We start from the raw sequence: 16,642 nt of genomic DNA, 5'->3' as shown, positions 1-16,642 counted from the left end.
GTCATGCAACCTAACCCCCACGTTTCCATGGGGTGCTATTATTTTAATGACGTTTTTATTTAAAACAAATTCAAATTTAAAAAAATTTCAAGTGATCATATTGAACTTTGTTGTCCAGACGAGGACCCACCCTCCATTAGGTAAAGCTCAACTTTCACCACTACTGGGAGGTTTCATGCCAATGTTGGCATGTCTGTATAATAAATACTTAATTACTTTTTCAATTTACAGTTACTACTAATTGCTGGTGGCGAAGACCTCAAGATGAGAAGACAGAAGATCTTTTGCAACTCCAGTTATGCCTTCAGAACTCAACAGTTGGTTCTTTATGGAAGCTAGCAACACCATATTTTTATCCATTTGTTGTACAATATTGCATCGCTGCTGCTGCAATTATAAGTGCCATGTGGTCAACTCTTAAATATTCTCATTTAAAAACAAATCATATTCGTAATCCTGCCATCCTATCTGAAGACATAAAGGATTCCTTTCACAAAGACTCATCTTGTTGTCATCGTTCCATCAAAGGACTTTCCCTGGGTTTTATATTAGTTTTTTCTAGCATCATTATTGTGATTCTATCCTTAATCTCACCAGAAAAATACAGTACAGTTTTTAATATATCAACACTACACTGTATTATCTTAGGGACATCCGTTTTATCTCCAATTATGGGTTTATTGCAGATAAAGAATGTAAAATGTAAAATCTTCCACCTCAGCAAACTTACAGAAACATTGCAAAATATAGGAATGTGTGCAATCTATCTTTATGGTGGTTTTACCATAGTAGTTGGTGCAATGGGAGTTGACACATCAGAGCATCTTTTACTTTTTCTAGATGGCTCCTTGATGGTTCTTCAGGCTTGTTTGCAGTCACTCTTTATACATCAGGTAGCTAAAAAATGCTTGAAATTGTCTATCCAAGATGAAAACCCTGGCAGAAATGTTGTTGTGTTTCTTGCATGCAGCTGCTTATCTTTGTGGCTATTGGAGTCAATGACTGTGCAGCAAGGTTCTAACAGCGGTTTGCAGAGGAGATTTTATGGCGATATTGTGTGGTCTATAATAAGCAGAATTTTTGTGCCACTTATTACATTCTATAGGTTTCACTCTGCTATTTCATTAATGGAAATATGGAACAGATCTTACAGAATCCGTAAAAATTGAAAATTTAATCAGCAGTGTATAAAAAGTAGGAACACATACAAAAGACATGCATACACATACAACACTATTTGTGAATTACTATTGAATGTACAACCTTTAATTTATATTGTTTAATAATACTAAGAAAAACAGAACATGAAAAAAAAATTGACAAATGTTTCATTTCTTGAAGATGGACTTGGTTCTCTTTTTTATTGTATAAAAAAGATATACCCCTTTCTCTTACTGAGTAAAAAATTTGAACAAATATTGAGAAAAAAAGTCATGTTCGGCAGTCGTAATGTTTTCTTTGTCATACCTCAAGGAGTCATTAAGTTTCAAAAAAAAAACTGAAACATTGTTACTCATGTGTAAAAAAAAGCTATCCCCTGAATCCTTGGAAATCTATATCAGTACTAAATTCTAGAAAAGTGAGATGCTTAATTGATGTTTTTGTTATTTCATGTTCCTGCTATGTCAGAGGCTTAATAAGCAATTACCATTTTATTACCACTCTTATTGTGTACTTCGAATAAAATTCGTGTGAATAAGATTTTCTTTTGAAAACCTAGTAATTTTTTTTGTTCAATTGTATTAAATCCACCAGAATAATGGAATTGTTTTTTATTGATCTCACGATGTTGATACCTTCATTGTTCAATGTGGAATTTATCATTAATATTTTTTAGTGATATATTTGCAGGATTCTTAATAATTTATACATATATTTTGATTATGTGTACATTAAAACAACTGCAGTCAAAGATGTTTTTTTCTTTTGGTAAACTACAATTACCTGTATATTTTAATTTTTGTGTAAAAAGTTTTTTCAGACTGGCTGAAAGATGTGATTAGTTTCTTAAGAAAACAACTTTTAGCCTGAAGTAGGAGAAATTTACTAGATCATAATGATCTCATACACATACTTATGAAAAATGTCTATTTAAAGTTTTTTATTTGAAAACAAAAGTAATTCATTACATATTAAATGCCCTCTTTCTATAGGCTGGGAATATGACATACAATAATCAAATACATTTCCACATGTGCTTTCATGTTTCCACGTGTTCTTGATGAAACCTGTATATGTATATATAATGATTCATGTGCCTTGTCTCACTTATGTTAATAAGTATGTCCCAGCATGCTGGTTCATATGCTGTTATGTAATTTTAGTTGATATGATGTTGCATTTTTTTCAATAAATCATTGTGCAATTTCTATTATTTTTTGTGAATGCAATGAAAGATGTTATTTCTGGGATTTATATAAGTCCAATGTATGAAGGAAAGAGACTTTTTCCTGGATATTGGAAAAGCCTTCTGGTCTCTGCCAGGAATCGAACTCGGGTCTCTAGTGGTATACATTGTAGCACATTTATCTCGATTGTAAGAAAACCAGTGTTTGATTCCCAGCAGGGACCAGAAGACTTTTCTGAGTTCACCTCTGCATAATATCAAGAAACTAGTCTCTTTCTTTGGTATATTGGGCTGAGAAAAACCATAGTGCTCTCTCTACTGTCCCACCTGGGGGGTCTACTAAGTCTCAACTTCAGCATGTCACACCAAAGTGTGTGAAATAAGGAAAGCAAGGTCGGGTCTCTGGTGATGTATATGGATTGAATGGTCCGAAGCTTACAGGAATTCCTCTCTTGAAACTGAAATAGATAAGTTGTGTATATGGGAGCACACTTGCCTGGATTGCAAGAGGACTGGGGTTCGATTCCTGGCAGAGACAAGAAGACTTTTCTTTCTGAGTTGACCTCAGCTTAATATCTAGAAAAAAGTATCTTTTCTTTCGTTAGAGGATATTTAGTATCTAAATTAAAAATAAACATAAATTTTTTGATAAATTTGGAATAAAACAAAAATATTTGAATTTTTGAGTTGGGTTTTAACAAGATTCGAAAGAAACAAAATTACATTTGTGTTTGAGTAGGCTATCTACTAGATGTAGCAGTTTAGCAATAACATTCCCAGACTTCGACAACATATATTGTGTTCCAAGAAAGACATCAAAATGTTTAAATTGATAGAACAAAAGAATTGTATGAACACTGGAACATTTCACTTGACAAAGTGTATATGCAGGTTTTCAAATGGGAATAACAAAACAGCACAATTTCCCACAGGCAAACAAGGTGGCAAATGTACATGTGACATAGTACAAGGCGATGGGTGTCCATCCGTAACTTCTGTTCACATACAAAGTTTTCTAACAACTGCAGCCGGTCATCATACTACAAGTTGACTTCATAGGAGTAATACTAATGATTATGTGTTTCATGAATTTTCTACTATGCATCAACATACAGTGCAGTAGGGGAAAGTGATTAGACAGCTGTATGAGGAATGACACCCTAACCACTGAATACAGCAACATCAAACATTTGCTTGTATATATTGACAACAGTGCAAAACGATCATTTGCCAGTAATAATGAGAACACAAATTACATTTGACTTTCCACTTGCTTCTACTGTATCCTTTTCTTCACATTCTGGGTATACTTTGCCCTTCTACATGATGTTTGTGACCATACTTACCATCCTCAAAGCAGAATGTTTTGCATTGTTCAGCAACAAGCCCTTGGCTGACTGGAAATGTTCTGTGGTAAAAATCCCCATAATAACATTTTCTGCACTTTCTCTTAAAATTCTTCCAGATTGTTCTGCAGTAGCACTAATTTGTTTACGATATACGTCACAGATTTTGGCATATTCTGCTTTGGGGGCTTACCATGTGAAATTGTGTTTGTTTGCTATATTCTCTACCTCCCCACCAATCTGAACGATCAATTCTGAATCCCACCACAATTACACAAACTGTTTCCCATCAATAAAGAAATTGAAGATAACTTTTAAAAAAGGCATGAGTGAATTCTTTATAAATCTTACAGTATTTAACCTATATTTTAAAATCGAAAGTAATATGACATGAGATAAAAATCAGATGAAAAGCTGATATATCAGCATCTACCAGAGGGGCCAATATAAAGAAAACATTGGGGGGGGGGCACTGAAAGCTGCTACTTGTCTCGTATATGTGGGACTCAAGCACGTACGCAGGAGAGAAGGGTGTGTTGCATTGTATATTCATGTATTCCCCACCTAATGGTGGGGGAGCTTAGTCCCCCTCACAAAATTTATTGGGGGTTCAAATAGCTTCAGCCCTTCCCCCCAGGTTCCAACACCCATAACATCTTCATTTATATACTGTAGTTGTGTTTGGACGAAGTCCCATCACTACATACTCATATTGGCAAATATGAGTATTCAGTGTTCATTGTAGATCTTGACGATCCTTAGCTAGATATTATGATTGTAAAATATATTGATACATAGTTTTTAACGCCTATAAACCACAAAAAGAATCAGTTATCTAGCCACAACTGACCCTTTTCTAATCTGCTTCAAACCCTCCAGCATTAAATTTTCTTTTCTTTTTCTTTGGCCAATCAAAATCTAAGATTAAATTATTTATATCCTTCTAAATTTCTATGTGGTCGTATGATCTTGATCCATAATGTGAAAAACAGTACCATCCTTTAAATTTCTGTAGCATAACATAGATAGAGATACACAGATAGTCTTATCAACACATATTCAAATTTGGGAAACACAATTACTTTATTTTATATGAATTTCATATTTCCATCAAAATGTAAAACAAGATAAAAAGAAAAGAATTCGTTTAATTTGGCACACCACATGAAAATAAGCATTTATAAAGCACTAAACTTTTATTGTAGATATCTTCATTATGAACAAACAATAAAAAAATCTAACACAAGAAAGAATTTAAAAACACTTGGAAAGCATAAAACCTTGTTCTTACAATCAGATACATAAGACATTTGGAAATGTTTTTAAAATAAAAATTAGCATCAGGAAAGTTTTTGGCATTTACTCATAATCTGGATAGATCTTCACTCCACTCAGTAATGGTGTCTCTATGTTTCTCAATGCTTTTTGATAACTTGTAGCAAAACAAAATATACAAAATGTCCAATAAGTGTTCACACCTACAAATGTTGATGCTGCATAAAATCCATTTTTCAAAGAATATTCTGAATTAATAAAGAAATTTTATAAAAAAAGATATGAGTAATAAAATTTACATAAGAAAAAAAACTGATTTGCAAATTTGTGTTAAACACAAATGCATATTAAAAATTATGTATTTCCCAATAGTTTATTTCAGTGATTTTCAAAGTGGAGTCACCAACCTCTGTTAGGGTTTTTGCAAGTGACAGCCATATTACAGCAGTGTATTTGCAATTTCTTTAACAAAAAATGGTTTGGAGGCATTTTTTGAAGTAAGCAAGTGGATTTTAGGGGTTTTTTTTTTTTTAAATGTAATTTAACTGCTAAGATATGTCTTGATAAAATATAGCACACTGAAACTACATTTTTTCTGAGGAGTTTACAGTCAGTTGAAGTAAAAAAATCCCAATTAGTTCAAACCACCTGATCTTTTAGCCCAGTCAGCTTTTTTGAACATCTTGGTAGACTTTACATTAATATTGATCTCTCCAAGAAGTACGGGCATCCCTCGCTTTATGTGATTAATTGGTTCCACAAAATAGTCACATAAGGTGAGTTGAATTTAACATGGGAAAAATAGGGATAAGGGGTTTCTTCAGAAGGATTAAAAAATTTAACTCAACAGCAAAGAAACTTTGGCTAAATCCCATGAATTTAGCCAATATGAATGAATTAATACTTTTTCTGTCTTCACTACTTCTGATTGATTCTAGTGAGTGTGGATGTTTTCTTTCCTGAAGAGCCTGGTATGATAGGCTGATAACGTTTTTTTAATGAGACAGTAGAGATTCAACTGACAAGCAGCATTTTTCATTTCCTTATAAAAGCTTTAGTAGCAAAGACATGAAAACTCTAGTTTCACTGAAACAGTTTTTTTCAATTAAATTTCTCATGGCATTACCAATGTGTTATGAAACATTGTTCATCAGTGAGATCTAATGCAAGATCGGATCTTGAATCCTATGAACTATGCGGTCGCAGAAGGCATCAACCGAAGATGGGCAATTTTTTATCACCAAAATATTATTCACTTGCACTTGAAAAATGTCCAGAACTGGCCCTGATCGGGTGAGTTGTATCTGAGAATTTCTCTCATATTTGTTTTAGCCACATCATCAAATCCAGTATATTTCATCCTCAAAGGAAAATATGTTCTATATATCTTCAATTCACATGTCCATTTCCAGAACTAAAATCAACTTTTAAAAACCATGTTATAGCGAAATCGCGTAAAGCGATGGATACCTGTATAGCTAAAGAGAAAAGCAATAACTAAACACAGACGGAATATTTTTATAGGGTCTTTTTGTTTTCTATTAAAGAGATTCAACTGTATTGATATTTAGCCTGTAAAAATTCTTTACATAAGCAGAATGGTGACTCTACTCTGGGCCCAGGAATTGAATTCTTTCTCTTTCTATGCTAGAAATTTAGTAGAAAATCAATGTATGGTTGCCAATCCGCAATATTAGCCTAGAAATTATGGGCATACAAATTAGTAGCAATTTAAAATTTAAATTTCTTCAGAGATATTACAAAACGCACTTTTAGTAGTAACTTGACTTATATCTTTCATGACTAAGTTTGAATGGTGTTATGAAGCAATACCATTCATAAGACTAATATTGCTTAACCTTATCAGACAGGTTCCGGCGTCCTTGCAACTATGAAACAACTTTGTATTCTTTCATCAAGCCTAACCGATATTTTAAAATTCATACTTATACTGCAAACCAACTCTGGCCATTTATTGCCATATAGCAATTTCCAACCAGTGGAATTTGGTGGGAAATGTAGGAGCAGGGCCGGATCTTGAATCCTGAGAACTATGCTGCCGCAGAAGATGCCAACTGAAAGGGGGTAATTTTTTAGGGCACCAACTGAAAGGAGGCGATTTTTCAGGGCGCCAACTGAAGGAGAGGGGCAATTTTTTATCACCAAAATATCATTCGCTTACTCTTGAAAAATGTCCAGAACCGGCCCTGTGTAGGCACCATCTATTGGTGGTCACCCCAGGCTCAGTAGGTAAAGAACTTGTTTCTGATGTTCTATGCCCAGATTCAAACCTGTGGACTTTGACAGTAATCTTCATGGTTAAGATGAGCATCTTACCACTGCACCACTCGGGCACATAAAATTCATATTGGAAGAGATAGAAATAACTGTTTTTATTAGTAAAAGCTTACCTTCTTTTTTTACTATTGCTAATGATAGATATATTCCCAATGCAACAATAGATGCCAAAAATACAACTAAGCTAAATGACTTGATCCCTTCTAAATTCTTTATGCTGTACCAGTTCTTCAACTTCTTCACGAGATACAAAATGTTGAGATGTAAACAACAGGCTGCAAATATAGCTGAAATAAAATAAATAAGAAAAATATGTATAATTATACATAAATAAAAGGTGTCAAGGCTAAAGTTCCAAAAACTAATGGCTTTTACGATAGAACCCCACATACTTAGTTATGAAAGTACTGCGCCATTGATAGTGGATTCCTCCGAGATTTTTATCAAAAATTTCTACCAAGGTTGAGAATGTGCACTGTCAACAGCTACTTGAGATGTTTTCAAAAGCAGTCAGCGTGTGGTTCTCCCATTTAAAAAAAATCTCTCAGCAGAGAGCAGGCAGATACTTTAACACAATACTTACACAATATGAAAATACAGGCATCTACCATTTTTACTTCAAAATATGGAAGACAGATGATGGCACTGCTAAAACACAAACCATACATAACTCAGACAATATAAATAAACAGAGCCACCCATACACTCAGATTCATATTCTCTAGCATGAACCAATTTGTAAAATATTCAGCAGAGGAATGTGTATGAAATACATGTGCAAGTAAGTAGCACTAAGGAGAGGGGACTAGTAGCACTAGTTGGCATGCAGATGCTACAACGTAAGTTTAGGAGTGTGCTTTGGCTAGCTGAATTTAAATCAGTGACTCTGTTAAACGTTGTGTACAAACAGAGTGGAATGTGGAGCCTGCATTAACCGTATTAACAGTGCAGGAGTTGATTTAATAACACCTCAAATGTTGCTAAATGCTTGAAAAGAGATTGAATACCATTTGAGTATCTCTAAAACCACTAATAGTGCACACACTGAATTTTATTGACCTACAAATAAAAACGAGGCAAAAAAATTCCCCACTTTATTGCCACTAAAGTTTATTAAATCATGGGTGGTTTTCTCACTATCAGCAAGGGCTAGACAAATCAAAAAAAAAAAATTAAGCACCAACAAAATTTCTTAGGAGCCAAGCTTGGTTTTTTTCACCCAAAGAAAAACAGTCCTAAATAATGTAGTTTTTTTTCTTCTTTCAACTTTTTTTTCTTAATGACGCCTTGACAATGTTAGAAGACGCATTACAATGAAATCAGAAAAATTTTATGTCATCCTCACACTCCAATTTAGCAATCATACATAGAAAATTTTGGGCACCAATACCGATTTTCTCATCGCCATACCAATCTGGGATTTATCAAATCCTGAAATAAGCCATTACTTTAGAAAACCTTCAGCCTGAACGGACACCCTGTCTAAGGATATAGAAAAGAAATGTATGCGGGTATACCTTTCAACAAGCGAAATCAAATTGTTTATCAAATTACTTAAAAAAATAAGAAGGAATGAAGGTTACACTTGCCTGAAAGTAGGCTCCAAACACCGGCATTGTAATTCGAATAAACAAATATCGCTAGAAAAAACCCAGCGAGTCCCCCACTTACACAACCAACTGCAAGAACTGAATTCAAAAAATTAAAAAAACTGTTACGACACATGGTTCTTTGAAGCTATTGTTCATAATGCATTTCATTATACTCAAAAAGAATAAGAATCACATTGAATGCATTAATTAAAATTTAACGGACATAATAAAAATTGATGTCCGCTTTTAATGGGGCATATATATATATATATAACACACTTGACATTAATTTTATTACTAATCTTATCTAGCGCACAACTGATTGTAACCATGGAGATACAGTACTCAAAAACTTCATTTGTTTGTTGATAAACAAAGAATCACGTGCAACAATTTTAGTGATGCCAAATAAGCAAGATCATTTTGTTATTCAATCTCATTTCAAATTATACAGTGTTCTCAGCAGTCAAGATCTTTTTAGACACACATTTGAAATCCAATTCCCACTTACGTATTCAGAGCTGTCGGCTGCAGTGACTATTTCCTGCACACTTATTTGAACTTATTGCGAAATTCGTTCAGTCAAGTCGAGTCGTTGTTTATACCGGTCGGTTTTCTTTATTTAAAATCACTCATACGTATCCTGGCTTGAAAAATGGACAGACAGAATATCGCTCAGGTGCATATGCGTGTTTTTTATACACAATTCGCCAATAATGTATTTTTATATGATATCATTATCTTGCCATTTGTCTACATTTATGCAAATACATGTTTGTTGATACTGTTGCTATAGCAACTGGGATTTGTTGTTTCCCTTATAATGTAATTGGTGATACACGGTTTTCACACTGCTTAATAGAAAGAACACCGAGATTGAACATCATGAATTTAAAACGAAAAAAATTCTTAAATTTTTTTTTTTATTTAAATTAATTTGATACCATGGTTTGGTTTAGAAAAACTATTGTACACTAACATATGATCATGTCCCCCTATTTGGGAATGTGGTCTCAGATAATTGATATAAAGGTTTTTTATTGAAATATTGATTGATAATGTCATTCATATAATACATGAAAACACAAGATGCAGAATTTTTTTTTTACACCAAAACAAAAAATGGAACACAACCACAGAAAAATTTGTCTCAAACATATTTTTCTAATTAAAAAAAGAAATGGAATAGATAAATACAGATCTATATATATATAAACCATTATTTTTTCATTAAACCAGATTTTTTTCTGCTATTTTAAAATATGTGATATCACATCATATATGAATATTTGATATTTATATACACATGAATATCAAATATTGATTATTCCATAGAAATCTAACTTGAAAGTGCTTTAAACAGCAGTTATATTTCTCTTTTGTAAGCGATTAAAGTGGTCTTCATTATCATTTGCAAATTCATTGTATATTTTTCAATCATTTTCATTGATAAAATCGCTCCTAACATCACTCACAACTTGAGGGGGAGGAAAGCAAACAGATCTGGTGCCCAGCCCCAGTGCCGTCTTAACGCATGGGTCCACCCGGGCACAGCCTGGGGGCCTCAAGAGAAAAAGGGCCCCACAAAAATGAGATCCGGTAAAACTTTTCAAGAATTTATCAGGTAGGGCCTCAGAAAAACCACTTGGCCCAGGCCCATGATGCTCTTAAGATGGCCCCAAGAAGGGGTGCTGAATTCAACCTTTAACTGCTCCTTCTATGTTACATGGGGTGCCAAAATGCTTTCTTGCCTGTGGCTGATATCTAAAAATATCTAGTTGCGGCCCTGATTATCAAGTTTTTGATTTGCTGCTGCTAATGTAAATCATACAGATTGATGTATGATCTCTTTTCTTTCAAGATTCTTCATTGGTAACTGTGAGCAGGAAATGTTTTTTCTCTTCACTTCAGCATTTTTTTTTTCTTTTAGAAAAATGGTGTTACTGTTGTATCATTCAGTATACCGTATCATCATTTGCGATTATCTATAAATTTGCATGCAGCAAATGACTGACAGTTAGGCCTATGTGTTCTGGAGAAGTGTTACTTCTACAGCAGAGCAAATGACGACAGAAGTGAGGACTTGTGCTTGTTGGACAGGTTTCCAGTTTTCGTTTTTCTGAAATTCTGAGTAGATTGTGGCCATAGGTTCCTTTTTAAATATTGTTCATTTTAATGGGTACTATCATTTCTCTAATTTTTTAAAGTTTTTTTATTGGTTTTCTTAACGAGTTAAGAATTTATGCATTTTCCATTTAGCATTTATTTTATTATATTATATACATCACTACATCATTCATTATATTATCATAATTTACTCTCAGAATCATAGTCAGGTTTCATTTTAGGCACAAGTGCTCTATAACTGTAGAGAAGGATTTTACCATGCTATGCAACTTTCAGCAATTGATGGGTTAAAAAACAGTCCTGGTGATGGAGTTTATAGATTCTACTACGGTTTGTCTTTGATTTTAGAAGGTAAAAATAGTTTTATAAGTTGTATTATCCGCCTTCTTGGGCTATATAGTTCACAGGATTTAACATTTGGTCCTGCTAGGGAGAGAGACATTAAAATTTGTCTATAGCTCCCACTTTAAGAAATATCAGCTTGTAAAATGTGTGTACTCTCTATTATACTGAAAGATATTTTGCCCATAATATTTAGATGAAAATTTTACAAAATATCAGCTATTGAAATTCTTGAATTTTGCTGTTTTTAAAGTGTTAAAATAACAAAATCTTTAAAAAAAATATGGAAATAGTTTTAAAAAGTGTCAAAATTGAAAATTTTAGTCATCAATATCTCTGTGAATTTAATGAGGAAAATATACTTTATTGTCATTAAACTTTTAAAAAAGGGAAATTAATTGTCTGAATAACTGGTTAATATTGATTAGTGCTTCGTATTGATGAACAAACAAGCCTATTTTTGCTAGTTTTTTCTTTTAACTCTGAAAGTACTTTTTTCAGGTCGTATTGAAGCAGGCATGCGAGAGTTACATACTGTTGAGGACCATCCTGATGTATCTATAGGAAGCATATTGGCTTTGACATATGCTTATAAGAAAGAGAAGCAGCAAAGTAAGAAAATAGATGTCATTAACTTACTCATCAAACTACTCAGATTTATATTAATTACATAAGCATATTAGAATTTTAGACAATATAATTCTCTTCTGTAAATATTGCTTTTATTTTTTAATTTTGCTTTTATTTTCTGAATGAAATTTTACTTCAGATCAGGAAGCATTGAAAGATTTGGAAGTAAAACTGTCACAGCACAGTAAAAATGTTACGGATAAGGTATGCTTCTCTTTCACCTTTTTTTTTCATTTCCTACAAAATTTATTTGATACATAAATTTATTCAATATATTTATTTGTTGATATCAAAAAGTATATGTTCTCAATAATTTAGAGAATGAATTTTCAGCACAAAATTGAAAGCAAGGAAGAGGCTGAGGCCCTAAAGCAGAATATGCCAAAATCTGCTGTGTTCGTCGCAGAAGAATCTGGAAAAATGTATAAAACACTATTGTGAAAATATTTACTGCAGAACATTTCCAGTCAGCCGAGGACTCATTGCAGACCAGTGCAAAATATTCTGCTTTGAGGGGTAGAGGATCGAAAAATATTTAAGAAAAATTTATGCGGGAATACAATTTTTTTAAATATTTAGCAGTGTTTTTTAAACTGTATAGGTACACACTTAAAATACTCCAGCGCACACAAATCTCAATATGCATGCACCATTAATGTATATAATGTCACCTCACCATATTGTCTGACCATTCAGCTAAACAACAAGTCTGTGCAGGTGAGAAAAAATTGAATGGAACCACTTGCTTATGGATAATTTTAAAATAGGTGTGAATTCATATTATTAGAAAGTGTTATCTTTTGTAAAAATAAATAAAGGGTGATAAGGAATTCTTCACTTTTCCCTGCACACAAATAAAATCAAATAGCTAAAAAGAAAATGAATACCAATCACATTATAAAATTTACATTTAATAAACTCAGCAGCACCACTTGAAAAAATAGTAAAATTTAAATTCTAAAAGAAAGTTAGCCTTGTGAATCTTTCTGCCTCATTTCTGTGATGTAGAATTTGTTTGCGAATGTTTTCATTGATTCAAAAGAGACGTAGGGGTAAAAAGGTGATAAAACATACTGGTGACTCAAAACAAACCACATTAAACTTCTTTCTTATATTTAAAAACACTGCAAGAGGATACTAGTGCTTTGACTAGTAAAGGTTAAATATCCCTGAACATTATCCTGCTAACTTGTAATGTGATCATATGGATATAACACAGAAGTAAATCAAATGCATATATTTCTTATTTATGAGTTCAAACTTGACCACAATGCAGCATAGCCAGCCAGGAGTAAGTACAGTGGAATTTCGGTTAACAAGCTTGATTCATTTCGCCAATGTACTTGTTATTCGAATCGCTCGTATATTGAATCAAATTTACTCATAGGATATAATGGAAAACTGGAATTTGGTCCACAGTTATTCATTCACATAAAAATTACTAATAAAACCCTTCAATCACCACAATACAACACAATAATAATGTAATAAATAATACAACAAAATACAGTCGAACCCAGATTTAACACCACCGTCCATCCCTAAGAATTTTGGCGCTATAACAAGTTTGGCATTATATTGGATTATGGTTGGAATAGTGTTTCAGAGAAGCACCATTACATAAATTCACATGTTTATTACAAACTACTGTATCTCTCACTGTCTTATTAATGTTACTCAATGAATGAAATAATCTATTTATACCCATTCAATTTTAAGTTGAGAAAATTGGTAAAACTGTAAACACTGTACAATTACTTGAAGGGCAAAAACAAAATAAACAAAGGGAAATAATGGTGGTATTACTATTAGTCCATATTGGTTTTGTAATAAAAAATTTCCTGTTTTTCAGATATTTAAAGAACAACTCCTTTCAACATGATTGAATGGAGCAAATCAAGGGAGATGATTTCTGAATGACCAGGGTCGCAACTGGGGGCAAGCAGGCGAGTGTGGGTCTCTGGATCAAATGGGGGGATGCAAATTTCAACCTTTAACCTCTCTTTCAACATTACAAGGGTGAACCAAGATGCGTGCTTGCCCCGGCCAAAGCCACTTGGAAGTTAACTCTCAATGCAGCTTTGGCCCTGGCTAAAAAAGCATCTAGTTGTGACCCTGTTAATGACTACCACTTGAAATGTAATGACCAAAAAATAGAAAACATGGGTTGTTAAAAATGCTCAAAGTACACTTTCCCTTATCAATAAATCTGTTTCTTGGAATAGGTTGGTTATTTAGCTTTAAGGTCCCTATACACATTCAGGTATTCATGAGAAATGTGCTTTCTATACCCCCCCCCCTCCCTGACCACACCATTCTTTATTTTTCAAGTAATTTGCTCTAAACGGTTATGTTAATCAATAATAACAGTGGAATGAAAAAGATAAATCCCCTCAACTCCTTTTGAGAAAAAGAGCAAAATTTTGGGAGAAGAAATGTTGTGGAAATTCTCAGAAAATGACACATAGACTTTGTATACCTTGAAACAATAATTGGTGTTATAACGAGTTGGTGTTAAAACAGGTTTTTATATTATTATCCCTATATGGAAGATTTGTTCGCTACAATACGATAATGTATGCCAATTAAGTTACTCTAAATGGCAGGAAAGAGAAGACTATTTTTAGGATGATTTATACAGACTCTGTCATTTGCAAACATTCCTTTTCGTGTGACTTTGAAAAAGAATATATCAAATGACACACACTTTGGTCTCCTTTTTAGGATTTCTCAGAAATTGTAAATTCAGGACTGTAGCGTGCCTTCTCAGAGCCCTGGGGCAGACTTTTTCCTGGAGGCCTCCTTAAAAGGGTTATTATTATGCAAAATAAGTGTATATTTTTTTGTAGGCCCCCATTTGGCTCGGAGCCCTATGGCAGTGCCCCAGCCTAGTTACGGCCCTGGGTAAATTGTATTATCATTAGACAAATTTATTACTTGCTTTGCTAGTTTTATTTGATTGGTTCTTTTCTACAAAATTTTTCACAGCAAATTTCCCACATTCTATACATCTGTCTAATCTTATTTGAGAAGCGAGAGAGGGACTTCTCTCTTTCTCAGATGAGATGCCATCCATAAATTCTTACTGTTGTGTGCAAAGGAGATTCATCAGTTCATCTACGGTCAACTCCTGGCTATGTGTTCTACCACTAGTTATTGAATATCATCCTCATGCACCTCCAGTCAACTAGTTTCATCCGTGTGTGTGTGTGTGTGTGTGTGTGTGGACACAATCTCTTCAACAAATGTTGGCTCCTCTTCATGAGCTAGCCCCCTCAAAGTCATGTTCAATAAGGTAATCAGCCCACAGTTTTCTCCAAGCAAAATTTAAAAAAACCTCAGGAGCACATACACGTGTTAACAATGCTATAACTATTTTTGTATTGTAAACAGGCACACTCGCACGTGTGTTAATTTTTTGAATGAGGCATGCTGACCGGAAACTGTAGGAGTGAATATTACCCACAATTCCACAGTACGTGTGTGAACGAAAGCAAAAAAACCAACTCAATTGTGATAACATGAAAATAAATAAGCAAAACGTAAAATTTTTGCTCATAATGCGCATCATTGCTCATTAACAGACTCAAAATTCTTGCTCGTTATGCGAATTGCTCAATAGCCAAAGTTCCACTGTATTTGGAAATGACACAGTGAATGAGCAAACTATTCAGTGATGGTACGGAAAATTCCAATTCAAACTCTTGAAAATGGATTGCTTGAACTCAGAACAAGCCATCTCTAAAGTTTTGCAAAGCATGTGATGTTATTTTGTTATTTATGAAAAGAATTTCATTAACAATGTTTGGTCTAGCAAAGATAGCATTAACTTAAGAAGTTGTTCTTTATAAATGAAATAAAAAAATTTCTCAGCAATCAATTCTTCTATATTCATCTCCGTTGCTTTATTTCATTGAGACAAATGTATGCTAGAGCATTTTGTGGATCACTTTTAAAATTTTTTGAATTTTTTTTAAATTTGAATAGATCTTTTATGATATTACACTGGGATATTTTAAAATAATTCCACAACTTCATAATATTATTGTATTCAGAAAATTGTTTTTTTATAAAATTCATTCTTCCATTTCTATTTTCATCACACACATTTGTTGGAACTTTTGCCATTTGATTTTAGGCACTTTATTCAGCGGGACTTTTCTACTTCTTTGTGAAAAACATTGATAAAACAAAGGAGTATACAGATAAATTGATGAAAATGTCACCACATAATAGAGAAGTATATTTTAATTACTTTTTTTTCTATATGGAAGGATTTGTTAGTGTGCATGAGCATTTAGTTACTACAGTACCAGTGCCATCTTAACACATGGGCCCCACTTGGGCCTCAAAAAAAAGGGGCCTTACAAAAATGAAATGTGGTTGAAATTTCCGAGAATTCCCCACGTAGGGCTTCAGAAAAATCATTTGGCCCGGAGGCAAACCATGCTCTTAAGACGGCCCTGGTTACTACTCATTTTCTTTTAGATTTTTTTCTATAGAAAACAAACTGATAATAATAGAAGATTAATTTATAATGTGACATATTTTTTGTTTCTTTTTTCATCAATAGAACGCATGTTCTAACAGGAAAGAATCTATAATTATAATTTTTATTATTTAATATTCTTCAATCTTTTTCTCTAGCTAGAGGCATTTAGAAATTTTCTTTGTGTTTTTTAAAG

The 16,642-nt window shown here is 33.3% G+C and overlaps 3 protein-coding genes across 6 annotated transcripts in view; 2 read left to right on the top strand and 1 right to left on the bottom strand.

Moving 5' to 3' along the window:
• Positions 1-2,369, top strand: part of LOC149079935 (proton channel OtopLc-like) — a 32,059-nt gene extending 29,690 nt beyond the window's left edge. For both annotated transcript variants that reach the window (XM_089238822.1, XM_089238824.1), the window contains exon 7: positions 232-2,369. In XM_089238822.1, the coding sequence (XP_089094948.1) occupies positions 232-1,169 (938 nt within the window). In that variant the 3' untranslated portion in view covers positions 1,170-2,369. The remainder of the gene's footprint in view (positions 1-231) is intronic.
• A 2,495-nt stretch (positions 2,370-4,864) lies between these two features.
• Positions 4,865-9,280, bottom strand: LOC149079934 (uncharacterized). 2 transcript variants are annotated; one of them, XM_089238821.1, is made up of 4 exons: positions 9,204-9,280; positions 8,856-8,954; positions 7,380-7,553; positions 4,865-5,216 (listed from the first exon to the last, which is right to left on the bottom strand). In XM_089238821.1, the coding sequence occupies exons 1-4, from the start codon at positions 9,214-9,216 to the stop codon at positions 5,053-5,055; spliced, it is 450 nt and encodes a 149-aa protein (XP_089094947.1). In that variant the 5' UTR covers positions 9,217-9,280; the 3' UTR covers positions 4,865-5,052. The 2 variants fall into 2 exon arrangements, with proteins under 2 accessions (XP_089094947.1, XP_089094946.1); XM_089238820.1 differs by lacking the exon at positions 9,204-9,280 and having other exon boundaries at positions 8,856-9,134.
• A 154-nt stretch (positions 9,281-9,434) lies between these two features.
• The window catches only part of LOC149079933 (tetratricopeptide repeat protein 21B-like), a 70,906-nt gene continuing 63,698 nt past the window's right edge, over positions 9,435-16,642 (top strand). For both annotated transcript variants that reach the window (XM_089238818.1, XM_089238817.1), the window contains exons 1-5: positions 9,435-9,537; positions 11,207-11,336; positions 11,829-11,939; positions 12,097-12,161; positions 16,096-16,197. In XM_089238818.1, coding sequence (XP_089094944.1) covers positions 9,514-9,537; positions 11,207-11,336; positions 11,829-11,939; positions 12,097-12,161; positions 16,096-16,197 — 432 coding nt within the window. In that variant the 5' untranslated portion in view covers positions 9,435-9,513. The remainder of the gene's footprint in view (positions 9,538-11,206; positions 11,337-11,828; positions 11,940-12,096; positions 12,162-16,095; positions 16,198-16,642) is intronic.

The sequence above is a fragment of the Pholcus phalangioides genome, unplaced genomic scaffold, assembly GCF_987345545.1.
Source record: "Pholcus phalangioides strain wild (caught in Gottingen) unplaced genomic scaffold, Ppha-v1.0 ptg000011l_1, whole genome shotgun sequence".
Lineage (NCBI taxonomy): Eukaryota > Metazoa > Arthropoda > Arachnida > Araneae > Pholcidae > Pholcus > Pholcus phalangioides.
The sequence above is the reverse complement of the archived record's forward strand: the minus strand, read 5'-3'. Positions and strand labels throughout refer to the sequence as shown.

Excerpts from the sequence above, each read along its gene's own strand:
- LOC149079934 (XM_089238820.1), bottom strand. The coding sequence starts at position 8,991 with ATGTGTCGTAACAGTTTTTTTAATTTTTTGAATTCAGTTCTTGCAGTT. Across the intron at positions 7,554-8,855 it reads TGTTTGGAGCCTACTTTCAG|CTATATTTGCAGCCTGTTGT; the intron begins GCAAGTGTAACC and ends ATTTTATTTCAG. Across the intron at positions 5,217-7,379 it reads AGCAATAGTAAAAAAAGAAG|AATATTCTTTGAAAAATGGA; the intron begins GTAAGCTTTTAC and ends TTATTAATTCAG.